Source organism: Cavia porcellus, unplaced genomic scaffold (assembly GCF_034190915.1).
Source record: "Cavia porcellus strain 051 isolate PalLab524CR breed Dunkin Hartley unplaced genomic scaffold, mCavPor4.1 scaffold_25, whole genome shotgun sequence".
NCBI lineage: Eukaryota > Metazoa > Chordata > Mammalia > Rodentia > Caviidae > Cavia > Cavia porcellus.
Window position 1 is genome coordinate 794750 of NW_026947508.1, and position 13766 is coordinate 808515.

General features: G+C 55.8%; 1 protein-coding gene across 2 annotated transcripts in view; it reads left to right on the forward strand.

Moving 5' to 3' along the window:
• The first annotated feature begins 2608 nt into the window (after positions 1-2608).
• Prkcz (protein kinase C zeta) overlaps positions 2609-13766 on the forward strand; it is a 72106-nt gene continuing 60948 nt past the window's right edge. Inside the window, exons 1-4 of one of the 2 annotated variants that reach the window (XM_003461538.4) lie at positions 2609-2759; positions 5555-5676; positions 6435-6524; positions 7385-7435. In XM_003461538.4, the coding sequence (XP_003461586.3) occupies positions 2689-2759; positions 5555-5676; positions 6435-6524; positions 7385-7435 (334 nt within the window). In that variant the 5' untranslated portion in view covers positions 2609-2688. The remainder of the gene's footprint in view (positions 2760-5554; positions 5677-6434; positions 6525-7384; positions 7436-13766) is intronic. The other variant, XM_013153031.2, reaches the window with a different exon arrangement.

A 13766-nucleotide genomic window follows, 5' to 3' on the forward strand; every position in this document is an offset into this window, starting at 1 on the left:
GGTTTTCCATTCCCATCGCACTGACCTGGCCCGGTTGTGGCTCTCTCACCGCCTCCCCTCTACTCCCCCGATTGCCTTGGCTTTCTCTGACCTTCCTGCTCCCAACCTCAGGGTCTTTGCACAGCCACCTCTTCTCTCCTGGGACTGCTTCTCCCTTTGCCAGCAGAGCTTCCACCCCAGGACGTGTCTCCACCAGCAAGCAGGGGCCACGACAAAGACAGGAAGCATCTGCTTCCCGATCCACCCTCAGCTGAGCGCCAACCACCTGTCAGCGCCCGTTCTGGGCCCTTCCTGAGGCCAGCAGGGCCTCCCAGGGTCAGCCTCACACCTGGGAGGCCTGGAGAGAAGGGTGTCCCCAGCCCAAAGGCTAGGCCAGGGAACCCTCCCTTGGGGAAGTGAGTCAGGAGAGTTTAAACTGAGGCTCTGATGCCATTGACAAAGAATATCAAGATAAACCTGGCGCCTCCCTCTTTGTGCCCCACCCTGCCTGGGGGCACCTGCTACTCTGATCAGATCCTTGTGGGCAGGGCCCCTCCTCAGCCCACTTGCCTGGGCGTAGCCACAAGGCCAGCCTAAGCTATGGGGTCCCCAGACTGGAAGGGTGGTGGAGGCCTGGGCACCCTGCTAGGGGAAAGCTACACAAACCAGGACCAACCTAGAGCTCAAGAAGCCCATGTTACCTTTGTAACCTGCTATTTCTTCACTTTGGAAATAATCCACTGTGATTACGGAAGTCTGTGGTATCTGCAAAACACGGGAAGGGCAGAGGCCACCTGGAGGTGGAAGGACCTGCCCACAGCCCTACCCAGGAGTCTCCCGAGGTCAGCCAGTTCGCACCAAAACTCATTTCCGTGGCTGCCTGGTCCCTCTGTGCGTCTGGTCCGATGGGTCACTCCTTGCCCTACTCACTCTGAGAGTCCTTGAAACCTGCCACTGTGCAAGACTGTGACTGCCAGGTGGCCAGACAGTGACAGGGAGAAGTGGACAGTGACCTGAGGCCCAGGAGCCCTGTATCTGCTCCTCCATTCTAGGTTACTGGAAAGGTCATAGAGATCCAGCAGGACCCTGCCTGACAGGGAGTGACTGGTGAATTTGCAAACAACACTTGTGCCTGTCACTAGACGACAGAGATGTCACCGCAGGGTGCTTCACTCCCTCAGGACTGTGCCCTCTGCTCTCCCAGCACTGGGAATTTCCAGGTGCCCAGCCCTGTGTGTCTGGAGGTAGAGTAAGGCCAGGATAGAGCTCTGTGTCCCGGCCCTGTCCATGTCAGGTGCAAAACCCTGAGGCTTCCACCCTCCTGGCTTGGTGTAGAATGGGAGGGACCCTTGGCCCTGTGCCCTTAGGACCTCACGGAGGCCTCCTGGGCAGGTGCCCTCTTCCTCCACAACCACTGAAGAAAACCATGCCGCATCCCAGAGCCCAACTAGGGCCTGTTCCCCTGCCCTCACCAGGAATGGGGGGCAGGGATGACCCCACATAGCTTCCAGAAAGCAAGGACCCATGAGAGATCCCCTTTTCTAACCCCCTGGCTAGAAAGGGTTCCTGGCTGGGGTTCAGTTGCTTGTCCATCGGGGCCTTGGGTGGGGCAGGTCCAAGAAGCGGTGTTCAGTGGACATGGGGAAACAGTTGCTGGCCCCTCCGACCTCTCCAGATCACACCACCCAGGAGGAAGTTCCAGGGATGCAGAGGCCCCTCTCCTCAGGAAGGCTTGTGCCCACCAAAGTGCCCTTCCCAGTCCTCAGGAAGGTCCAAGGCCAGGTGCAAGAGTGGACTCCTGATGGCTGGGGAAGAAGGCCATAGCAAGCATAAGGGAAGTCGAGCCGGCAGCTGGCAGGACCCATCTCGGCGTCAGCCAGGCTGCTGGATGTGCATGATCGGATCCTTCAGTGGGTGAAGTCAGCTATCAACAGGTGTGCCACACCGTCTGCCTCCAGAGACAGCACCAAATCCGGATCTTGTCCACTCAGCCCCCCCAGGGCCACCTCCAATATCACCAAGAAGGCACCAGCAGAATCTGTGGCATGAAAGCAAAAGGCTGAGAAGTCTCCATGACGTACAGAATCTGGAGCGGAGGCACAGTGCAGAATCTGGAGCGGAGGCACAGAGTAGCCAACTCCTCCCCGCCTGGGATCTGAGGTGCGCAGAGACAGGTTGGGGATTGGCCCTCGCCAAGACCCTGGTCCGCTGTCCTAAACCAGAGCCCGGGACCCACGGTCGCTGTAACCGCCCAGCGCGTCAGCCCGGACGGCGTTTTCACTTGGCAGACCTGGGGCGTGCACCTAATACCACGGGCTCGCGCTCCCTAGCGGGCCCCCTAGCAGTCCCGTCGCCAGGCAGAGCCCCGCCGCGCGCGCTCCCATTGGTAGCAAGTAGCCCCGCCCCATCCGACAGGTAATCCGCCCCGCGCTCCCATTGGGCAGTAGCCGCCGGCGCCCCGGGGATTGGCCAGGTGGAGCCACACCTCTCTCTCATTGGCCACAGGTGCCGCGCCCCTGGCACACCGCCCGCCCACGATTGGCAACCCCGCGCGCCTCCGCGCCGCACGCTCCCGCCCGAGTCCCGCGGAGTCGCGCGGCCGGCGCCGTCGGGTCCGCGCGCGCGCTCCTTCCGCGTTCCGCGCCGCCCCGCCCGGCCGCCCGGCCGCGCCATGGCCCGCGCGCTCGGGGCGCGGCGCTGAGGGGCGCCATGCCCGGCAGGATAGGGCCCAAGATGGACGGGCGCGACGGCCGCGTCCGCCTCAAGGCGCACTTCGGCGGGTGAGCGCGAGCGGCGGGCGGCGGGCGGGCGCGCGCGTGGGGTCGGGGCGGCGGCGCGGACCGACGGGGAAAGTTGGTCTCTCAGGAAAGTTGGCGCGGACGCGAAGGTCTCAGACCTGCGCGAATGAAAAGTTACGGCGGACTGGGAAAACTTAGGCGACTTTTCCTGCGCTGGGGACGGGACCAGGGCGCTGCGCCCCTGAGCTGCAGCGCAGCCCCCGGGCTTTTTGTTACTTTGAGACCTGGCGTTTGCCAAGTGACTTTGGGATCCTCCTGCCTCAGCCTCCCTAGCAGCTGGATTATAGGCGTGTGCGACCGCGCCGGGCCCGTGTTTGAAGATCGGGGTCATCTACGCTGACCTTGGATTTAAGACGCCTCCTTTGAGGAAAGCCTGGGACCCGGGCGAAAGCCGCGCGCGCGCGTGACGGGGCGGTGTGGACCACGGGCGGCTGCGCTGGGCGGGACTCGGAAACACCGGCTCGCTGGAGCCGGCGCCGCGCATCGGGCGGGCACTTCGCGGGTTGCTGCGGGGGGCAGGGGTGGAGCCGGTCCCTGAAGCGGCCCCGCGGGGTGTACGCCTGGGGATGGGCGCTCCGGAGACCTGGTGCTCCAGGGATCGCGGGGAGCGGGGAAGGGAGAACAGAGGCTCCTAGCTTTCCTTGGGGCAAGGACAAGTCACCGAGGGGCCCGGGCGCCCCGACGGCCGATGCCTTCTGACTCCAAGAGGGCAGGTGACCCCCAGGCGAACGTCTTTTGGCGCCTGGCGTCAGGCCGGCAGCTGCTGGGCCACGGGCTTTGCCCTGGGAACTTGGCCGGGTTTTCCTTGAGACATTTTGGAGTTCCAGTCCCTGCCTCTGTGGCTGCTGGGGTCCTCGGGGTGCGGGTGGTGACACGGCCAGAAGGAAGAGGAGGACGCGGCCAGCAGTCCCTCCTGCAGCCGGGAAGGCGGCCAGCGCGGCGTCATCGGACGCTGGAGCAGCCTGGCTGGTGGTCGGTGTGTAGCAACCGTCAACATCGCCAGACGCCGCCCCTTCCCAGCCTGGGACGGCCAAACTGTGGAAGTCACAGGGATCCCACTGCCAGGGCCTCTGGGGTGGGTGCGAGGGGCTGCCTGGCTCCTGCCTGGGGCTATGTACCCTCCCGCCCCTGGGAGCGCTTTGGTTACCGCGGTGTAATTCAACCTGTGGACTCCAGTTCCCCAAGCCCAGGAGGTGGAGTCGCCACCCTCCGGCCCTTCCCGGCGCCTCCTACCAGCCCTCCTTCCTCTTCCACTCTTCCCCTTCGCTGGCCTTCCCGCTCTTCCCTCCCTCTCCTCCTCCCCGCTGCCCCTCCCCAGCCTCCCCCTCCCGGGACACCCCTCCCTTTCCATCCCTCCCCACACAGCTGTGGATCACCTTCCAGGGACTGGAACCAAGGCAGTGCTGTGGGGAAGCGTTCCGCCTCGGAATGGAAGCTATGAGTCTGGGCAACCTTCTGTCCAGGGGTCTGGTGGTCTTGGGGTCCTTCCTGAGTTGGGAAAGAATGATGCACCCTTTCCTGTCCCCCAGATCCCCAGACTTGAGTCAGTGACCTCCTCCCACAGATGTCCAGCTGCTGGCCTGGCCTCCAGCTGAGGGACTAGGGAGAGTAGGAAGAAGTCAAAGGTGAAGGGTGCAGGCCCTGACCTTGGAGGTCCTGGGGTCAGGGCTGGCACATGCTAGGCAGGGCTGGCGCTGGGTCTGAGTGGCCCTAGTGGCCAGGCATGGGTGGGGGGGAGTGTGGCCGTGAGCCTGTCTGGCATGCGTCGGTTTCTTCATTGGCCATGCAGGCTATGGGGGCACAGGGTTAGTCCCTGTGGAGAGCAAGGGCTCTGGGGCAGGTGCTGCGTGACACTGGGGTAGGACGGGGTGGTGGGTGAGTTACACTCACCTCGCGGTGACCGTGCGAAGGGAATGTGGCCTGGCCAGGCTCAGCGTGCCCTGCCTGGAGTCCTGGGTCCCAGTCGCTCTGATTTATTGCCTTGGAACAGAGGTTCTGGGCATAAAAACTCCTGGTGGTGAGCCCAAGCTGCACCTCACTCCTGTTGTTTGGGGTGTTCAGGAGGGGCTCGTGCTGCAGTTCTGATGAGTTGGGGAGTATTGGGATGAAAAGAGTCATACCCCTTCCCTGATGGGGGACACAGGCAATGTTGGGTTCCCTCTGCCAGGTGATGGATGCCCTCCATGGGCTGCTGGGACTTAGTGTCTCCCAACAGCCAGGCTCTGATTCCATTATGAGATGAAAAGATAAAGGTGGTGGCAGTCGACATGGCTTCCAAAAAAAGTTCTGGGATTGTGTCACAACTGAGACACTGGGGTCCTGCAGGTCACTCCTCCAAGGGCTTAAAGACGCTGCCTCTGAGCCAGGCATGGAGACTCACTGGTAACCCTAGGCCCTGAGAGACTGAGGCAGGAGGATTGCAGGTTCAGCCACAGACTGAGAAACTTAGGGAGGCCCTGTCCCAAGAAAATAGAAGAGAAGAGAAGAAGTGGCTGGGGTGTAATTCTTGGGTTGACATCAATAGGCTCATGTCCACACTTGGGCTGCCTTCATGAGAACAGGGCATAGGGGCGCCATCCAGTGCACCCTCCCTGCTCGTGGCTGGAGTTGGATGTGGGTCTCTACTGTGGTGACAGCTCATGTTTGTGGGGGCAGCTGTCCTGTTGTCTTTGAGAAACTTTTTCATTTTTCTGGCCGATCACTTGGTCAGTTGGAAGCCAGTGCGTGGCCTGACCTGGTGTGACTCTGGTGACAGTGCCACATCCTCTTTGCTGCAGGGACATCCTGATCACCAGCGTGGATGCCACGATGACCTTCCACGAGCTCTGCGAAGAAGTGCGGGACATGTGTGGTCTGCACTCACACCACCCGCTCACCCTCAAGTGGGTGGACAGTGAAGGTAGCCCCGTTCTCCCTCTACCACACTGCTCGGGTGTTGGGCCTCTGGCTGGGGCGATAGGGCTGCTTTCCCGGAGGGTGGCAGGGAGGAGATGGGGCTGGGCTCGGATGGAGACCTGGGAGAGCAGGGACATGAGGTGACCCTCGGGTGGCCTTGAGTGCATGAGAGGTGGCCAGGCCCGCATGGGCAGGTCCTTACCCACCCTGCCCCTCTCAGGTGCCGGGATTCCCTGGGAGGTCCTTTCAGAAGGGTGAGCTCTCCACATCTGTAGGACCGTGGCCTCTAAGCACAGCTGGGCCCACAGCATCCGTCTGACTCTCCCTGCTCCTCCCTGGCATCTCTGGTCTCTGTTTCTTTGTCTCTGTTTTGCAACATCTGTTTCCTTCCCTCTCTCCCTTGCTTCTCCTCAACCCCAGACACATGTCCAAAAAACGGTCCCACATGGCAGATGGACGTAATTGTCCTGGCCCGGAGGGCAGGAGCCTCTCACCTGATCTGGGCTGACCCAGGGGGCTCGGTCCTGCTGGCTGTTCTGCTCCCTGGGCCCCTCAGGGCTGCAGGTGACCAGGCTCCCTGTGAGGACTGGCTGGCCCTCCTGTGGGGGTTCTGACCTGGCCACTGGCTAGCCTCAGGGGTGCGCGCCGGGGTGGCCAATCATAGGCAGTGACACTGCTCACCGCAGCTGAATGCACAGCCCAAGCTGCCTGGCCCCTCTGCCCTGGCTGCAGTGGCCTCAATGTGCCCCTTGCCTTGCCCAGGTGACCCTTGCACTGTGTCCTCCCAAATGGAGCTGGAGGAGGCCTTCCGCCTGACGTGTCGGCACAGGGACGAGGGGCTCATCATCCACGGTGAGTGGCTGCTTGCCTGTTCTCCATGTGGGCGCTCGGGGAGAAGGGGGCCTGGCATGAGTGGGCAGGGTGAGAGCTCCCGGCTGCCTGCTATTTTCTGTTTTGGTGCCGAGGGTGGAAGCTCAACCTTCTAAACCACAGCCATTGAGCCCTGGAGGACTGTCAGGTGTGGACATTCAGTTTTGGGCCTAAGGCCAGTGCTGTCTGGTCCCACAGGCATCCCAGGCACATGGTGTGGTTAGCAGCCTCACGAGTGCACTGCTGGTTCCCTGGGCCAGAAGCCAGGTGTGGAATCTGGGTAGTTGGTTAAAATACTCACCTGTTCAGCCCTTACGTAAATCTAGACTCAGACCCTCCAAGGCTGCTTATTTATGATGAGAAGATGCATTTACTTGGCCTCCTGTGCACAGATTTGGGTACCTTAAAACCTCATATGTAAGAAAATACTTGTTTTAACCAAGTTATAATCTTTTCTATGCCTCTGTTTGAGCCATCTGTGGAGGTCCAGTACATATCTTAAAATCGTGGCCCCTGTTACCCATAGGGAGATAGTCCACTGTCCGGTCTCCAAGGTGCTCCCAGCCCCTTCCCATATTAATGCCAGTGAGGTCAGTAGTTGTAATCTGGCAGTCTCACCATCTTGACACCCTGCCTGCCTTCTCCCCATCCAGAATGGTTTAGCAGCAGAACAGGCTTTGTGCTGAGAAATCTCCCCAGGGGAAACCCCCATGGGTACCATGCCGAGTGCTTTGTGTGGAAGGACATCTGGTCCACCCAGGGCAGGGCAGGGCTTTAGGAGGACAGAGTGAGGGACAGACTGAGTGGACACTAATACTCTGGCTTCCCTTCTTCCTGCCCAGTTTTCCCAAGCATCCCCGAGCAGCCCGGCATGCCTTGCCCCGGAGAAGACAGTGAGTGCTGCGCTTGGTTTTCCTCACCTGAGTCCGTGTGCTGGGTGAAGTGTTGATCTGTTGTGCAGAATTGGGGCAGGCGGGTACTTTTTTGGATGGTGGGCCAAGAATGGTTCCCTCCTAGCAAGTCGGAGGTCACCACAGCCAGCCCTTATGATCACAAGTGGGGTTTTCACGGTGGGTGGTGTCCTCAGCCATTTCCTCCATGTGGGGTCTGGGTGGGGTGGGATGGCTGGTCATTTAGCAACAGGAGGAACACGCTAAGGGTGGAGGCCCGAGCAGGGTGGCATCGCTGCACCTGTACCAGCCTCTGCCCTCCTCCCAGCCTGCACTGGGCCCTCTATTCTCTGGGTGGAGATGTGGTTAGCAGGGCCTGGGCTGACAGGCTCCGTCACCAAGGCCAGCAGGCGAGATGAACTGGAGGCCTCATGGGTGCGTGACTCTGGCCCCAGGGTGTGGGGAAGAGGACAGCGGTACAGTGGACGTATGGGGACCTGGAGAGACTGGGGGGGGCAGCGCCCGAGACTCGGAGTCTGCCTCTGAGCCTGTGGCCTTGGAGCAGGTGGCTGGCACGAGCCGTTGGGGATCTCCTCCCGTGGGGTCTCTGGTGCTGAGGCTCTTGTGGTGTGGTGCCTGCATCCCCTGGGGGGATGTCTGTATGGGGAGGGACAGTGAGTCCGACCTGGGTGCTGCACCCCGCAGCCTTCAGGGTTCAGGGCATCGGGGGCCCCGCTGTGTCTGCCGCCAGCTGGAGGAGTTGTTTTCGCAGCACTGGGGGTTGAACCCAGGACATTTGCAGTGAGTTATATCCTGGCCACTCTGAGATGGAGTCACATTAAACTGCTCCGCTTCCCTTGGAATTTACAGTTCTCCTGCCTCAGCCTCCAGAGTGCTGGGATTACTGGTATTTAGCACAATCCCACTGCCACCTGGATGACTTTTGACCCAGGTGACAGGACTGTGTTTGTTTGTCGGCCCCACCCTGGGCGCAGGGGAAGCCTGGGGGTTTGTGGCTCTGTGAGTGCTAACACTGACCACACCCTGTGTGGAGGTGTAGAGTAGGGAGGCAGTGGCTGGATGGGGCTGGAGTGGACTTAGGGTGTCAGGGCCAGGTCCCTGCTAGGCCTGAGGGCAGAGTGGAGTGTGACAGAGAATGCAGAGCATGTGGTGCTGAGCCAGGGCAGGGCCGTCCCTTACCTGAGGGTCCTCCAGATGAGAGGTGGGCAGGTTGCCCAGCTCTGTGACACTGGCATCTCCTGGAACTTCCTGGAGGGCCTGTGTATAGCAGGTGTTTCTTGGCCTTTGGGTGCCAGGAGTTGGAGTCTCCAGGCTCTGCACCTCCAGCAGGTGCCTGGAGTCACCCTGAACTGGGGAGCAAAACCTGCTGTGGTGACCAGGGGACAGGTCACCATGTCATTGTGGTGCCTGGCGGGTGTTTGTTTGTGTTTTGTTGAGGGTCAGTGACCAGGCCAGACTGGCAGGAAGTGGGCAGCAGGGCCCCATGGAGAGGACAGTCGGACGGGGTGGCCTCAGCAGCTGTGAGCGCCCTCTGGATTCAGCTGGTCGCAGTTTCTCCCCCCTTGTCACCTGCCTTCCAGTGTCCTGTGTCAGGGCTCCCTGTGTGGGCCCAGGCTGTCACTCCTGGCACTCAGGACCCCCGTGTTTGGTTTTCAGCTGCAAAGTGCACTTTACACTGGCTGTAGCACACCCAGAGCAAAGCGCTCATTGGGGTGCAGCACCCATATATTGCTTGGCCACTGCCCCTCTGCCCAGGGCCCAGACGCTCCCTCAAGGTGACCCTGTGCCCTTGGGCAGATGCTCCGCCCTCAGCCTGTACCTTGAGCCCCACCACGCCGCACCTGCCTGTTGGTGTTCGCTGGCGTTTGCAGCACTCAGCAGTCACATTTTATCCTGGGGAGAGATATCATATGATATTTAGGTTTGTATATTTGATTGCCTTTTTTTTTTTGTCATTTTGGGACAGGGTCTCCCTATGTGCAGTTCAGGCTAATTTTGAGCTCACTTTGTAACCCAGGCTGATCCCGAACTTGCAACAATCCTCCTGCCTCAGGCTCCTGAGTGCTGGGATTATGACTGGCTTGATTTATTTCACTTAACATGATGATCTCAGTGGCCATCTATTTACCTATAAATGACTGAGTTTACTCTGATAGCAGAGTGCTTCTCCATTGCGTGTAAGTCCAGATGTTCCCTGCATGTTTAGCAGCTATTCAGGTTTATGACAGAGGTGTACTGTGGACTCAAGGCCTGTATTTTTTTTAATATTTTGTTTATAGAGACTCAGTGTCTGTCTTTGGTATGGCACCCGGTCATTACCTGGTGCTATGAGTTCTGCTGATTGTTTTGTTCAGTACAGTGCTGTAGGTTTTTATTCTGTTATACATTATGGCACTACATGTAAGAGTCCCATAAATAAAGCCAGGTGTGGTAGTACACACCTATAATCCCAGCACTCGGGAAGCTGAGGCAGGAGGATTGCCGTGAGTTTGAGGCCAGCCTGAACTGCATAGAGACCCTGTAACAAAGTCATCAAGTTAGAGTTTCCCTTGACCGTGACTTTGTTGTGATTGTTGTCATGTAATACTATATACAATTCCTGTGACCAATTCATTTAACAACCGGGTCGCAGGCACGTGGCTTAGGTCTGTAACACATTTTCTTTATCCATGTCTGCTGATGGGCGTATAGGCTGTTTCCAGGATTTAGCTGTTGTGAATTGTGTTGGTATTTTTGATGTATCACAGGGACCAGCTGTTTCCAGGAGACAGTGCCAACAGGAAAGGTAACAGGAACTATTACCTGGACAACTACCAGAGTGCTGGGGGCGTTTTCTGCTACAATTATCGTGGGTGTGTGTGTGTGTGTGTATCTCTAACATGGCACCTGCAGCAATTTCAGGAAGAGCCCTAGGAGGCGAGTACCTTGGTTGAATGCGGTTTCTGCTTTTAATTTAATTTAATTTTTTTTTGATATGGAGTCTCGCTATGCAGTTCAGACTGGCCTTGAGCTCGCTTTGTAGCCCAGGCTGGCCTCAAACTCGCACCGATCCTCCTGCCTCAGCCTCCCGAGTGCTGGGATTACAGGTGTGAGCCACCATGCCTGGCTTCTGCTTTTAATTTTAAAGGAATCTTCATACTGATTTCCGTGGTGGTTGTACAAGTGTACAAATTCCTTTTGACAATGTAGAAGGTTCCTTTTTTCCTATAGCTTTGCCAGCATTTGTTATTATCAGATTTTTTTGTTTTGTTGATTTTTGGGAACTGTTTTTTTTTTTTGGGGGGGGGGGGAGGAATTGAACTCAAGACCTTGCGCTTACCAGGCAGGCTCTGTGCCACTGAGCTAAATCCCCAGCCCTGTTTGTTTTTTTGAGAGTCTCACTGCATAGTTTGAGCAGGTATTGGACTCACTCAAGTGCTGGGATTACAGGCCTGTACTACCAGGCCTGCCTGGCATTATTTTGATTTCTTGGTGACGGTGGTGGTTCTTTCTAGAGTAAGATGGTATCTCGGTGGTGTTGTACTTTGAACGTCTCTAATTGCTACAGCATTGGACAGTTTTCTATGTATGTATTGGCCATCTGTGCTTCTGGGAAGCATCTGTTCCTTGCAGTTGCCCATTTTTTGATTGGGTCTTTTACTTAGGGCCTTGTATTTATTGGATTTGATTTGATTTTTTAGTTCTTTATATATTCTTGGTATTAATCCTGTGTCTGAGCAATAGGTGGCAATTTTTTTCCCACTCTGAAGGTTGTCTCTTCACTTTTTGGAGGTTTCCTTTGCTGTACAGAAGCTTTTTAATTTGATGTGATACCATTTGTTGATTCTTGTGCCATTGGAATTCTTTCCAGAAATTTCTTGCCTATGCCTGTGTCTTTGAGAGTTTTACCTATTTTATTTCCAATAGATGATGTGTTTCTGTTTTAACACTTAGATTTTTAATCCATTTTGGATTTAGGTTAGTATTGTTTTAGTTATTTTTCTCCATGTTGAAACAAAATACCTGAGGCCCAAAGTTAGGGAAAAGTGGTTTACTGGCTCACAGTTTGCAGAGGTCTCAGTCTGTAGTTGCCTGGCTCCAAGGCAGGGTGGCATGGACAGAGGGACACTGCAGAGGGGGACAGTCCATGGCAGAGCATGGCTAGCAGTAAACAACAACCCAGGACAAGCCACCAGCAGAGACCCTCTTTCTGCCCCTTACGTCTTACCTAGGCTGCGAGCTGCCAGGGCAGGTAGCACTCACGCCAGAGACGGGGCACCCTTAATCCTAGCCAGACCAATCAGTGGACTAATTTAGTAATTTGCACACCCTTGATCCCAGCATCACACATTCTAGATCCAGCCACCTCTGAAAAGCCTCACCTGTGACTGCCTGAGGCTTTGGGGAGATATCTGGAAAATGAGCCGTAGCTGGGGATTTAGCTCAGTGGCATAAGTGCCTGCCTAGTGAGCACAAGGTTGTGAGTTTGATCGCTGGTACAAAAAAGAAAAAGAAAATGAGCGTACAAACAGGTGGTGAGGTATTTGGATCTAGACTCAGTCTTCAGACCTTGTGCTTGCCTGGCAGGCATCTATGCAACTGAGCTAAATCCCCAGCCCTCCAGCACCATTTATTAAAGAGGCTGTCTTTCCTCCAGTGTATGTTTTTGGGTCCTTTTGGGTCAAAGATCAAATAGTTTAATGTATCTGGGGTTGTTTCTGCTTGCTCTGTGCTGTTTATTATTATTATTATTATGTCCCATTGATCCACATTTCTGTTTTGTGCCAGAAAGAGGCTATTTTTTTAATCACTGTAGCTTTGTATATAACTTTAGATCTGGGATAGTGATGCCTCCTGCTTTGAAATTGTTACCTAGAATTGCCTTTGCTGTTTTGGGTGATTCTGGTTCCCTGAGAATTTTTTGGGTTGTTTTCTCTAGCTCTGTGAGGAATGCTGTTGGTATGTGGACTGGCATTGTGTCAAATCTCCGTATCAGTTTTGGGAGTTGCCGCTCAGTGTTCACTGTGCGTCTTTCCACGCCCTCGTCTATCTCCTTTTGCGGAGTGACGTACTTCTTGTTGCAGAGATCCCTGGAAGCTTGGTTAGGTTAATTCCTAAATAGTGAATTCTTCTTGCCATTGCAGTGAATGGTATTGTTTTCCTGATTTCTTTCTCAGTGAGCTAATTATTAGTGTATAGGAATGCTATTGATTGCTGTGTGTTGGTTTTGTGTCGTGCTGTACTGCCGAATTTCGTTAACTCTAGAAGTCTATCAGCAGAGATTTTTGTGCCTTATAAGTAGATCATGTCACTTGCAATAATGACTCTTTGACTTCTTCCTTTCCTATATGTACCCTGTTATTTCCGTCTCTTGCCCGATTGCTATGGCTAATGTTTCAAGGGCTGTGTTGCACTGGAGAGGTCAGAGTGGACAGTGTTGTCTTATTTCTGGTTTTGGAAGGAAAACTTTCAGTTTTTCCCCATTTAATATGATGTCAGCAGTTGGTTTCCATTCTTTTTCCTCTGAGACAGGATTTCACTATGGAATCCAGACTGGCCTCAAATTCATCCTCCTGCCTCTGCCTCCCAGGTGTTAGTTATAGGTGTGCTCCAGCGTGCCCAGCTTTTCTTTTTCTAATTATTTGGTGAGTTTTTTTTGTTTTTGTTTTTTTTTTTTTTTTGGTGCTGGGGATCAAACTTGCAACCTCACGCTTGCCAGGCAGGCGCTTATACCGCTAAGCTAAATTCCTGGCGTGCTTTTTCTAATTTGAAAAAATCCTAGTACAATACATATAGCACAGTTTACCATCGAAACCAGCTTTAGGGTTCCACATGTGGTTTAGTGCATCCGTGTTCCAGCTGTTGTGTGGCCGTTGCTCCGTCCTCTCTGAAACGCTTTTTCTTTCCAGAATGAGAGTCCATTTCCAGTAACAATGACTCCCCATCCTCGGTCCCCGCGCTTGGCACCTCTACCCACCTCTCTTTCTGTGGGGTGTTGATTCCTCCAGGGACTCCCGGAAATGGACTCAGGTCATTTCTGGCTTTTAGGGACAGCTCATATCCCTGGGCACTGTGTCCTCAGGGCTCAGGTATGTGGTGGTTACCACCCGAGTCTCCTGAACAGCAGGGGCCACTTTCTGTCCCTCACTGCCTGTCCTTGCATGGGGCTCGGTTGCTCCCGCATGTGGCTGGCATGGGTGCTGCCTCTGCAGTCTCAATGTCCAGGCGGCTTCTCTGGCCCCGTTTCATTCCTCGCCGGGGAGTGGCATCGCTGACCGTGGGCTGTCCTGCTTCCCGTGGAGTCTGCTGTAGTGCAGTTCATGTTTCTACCCGT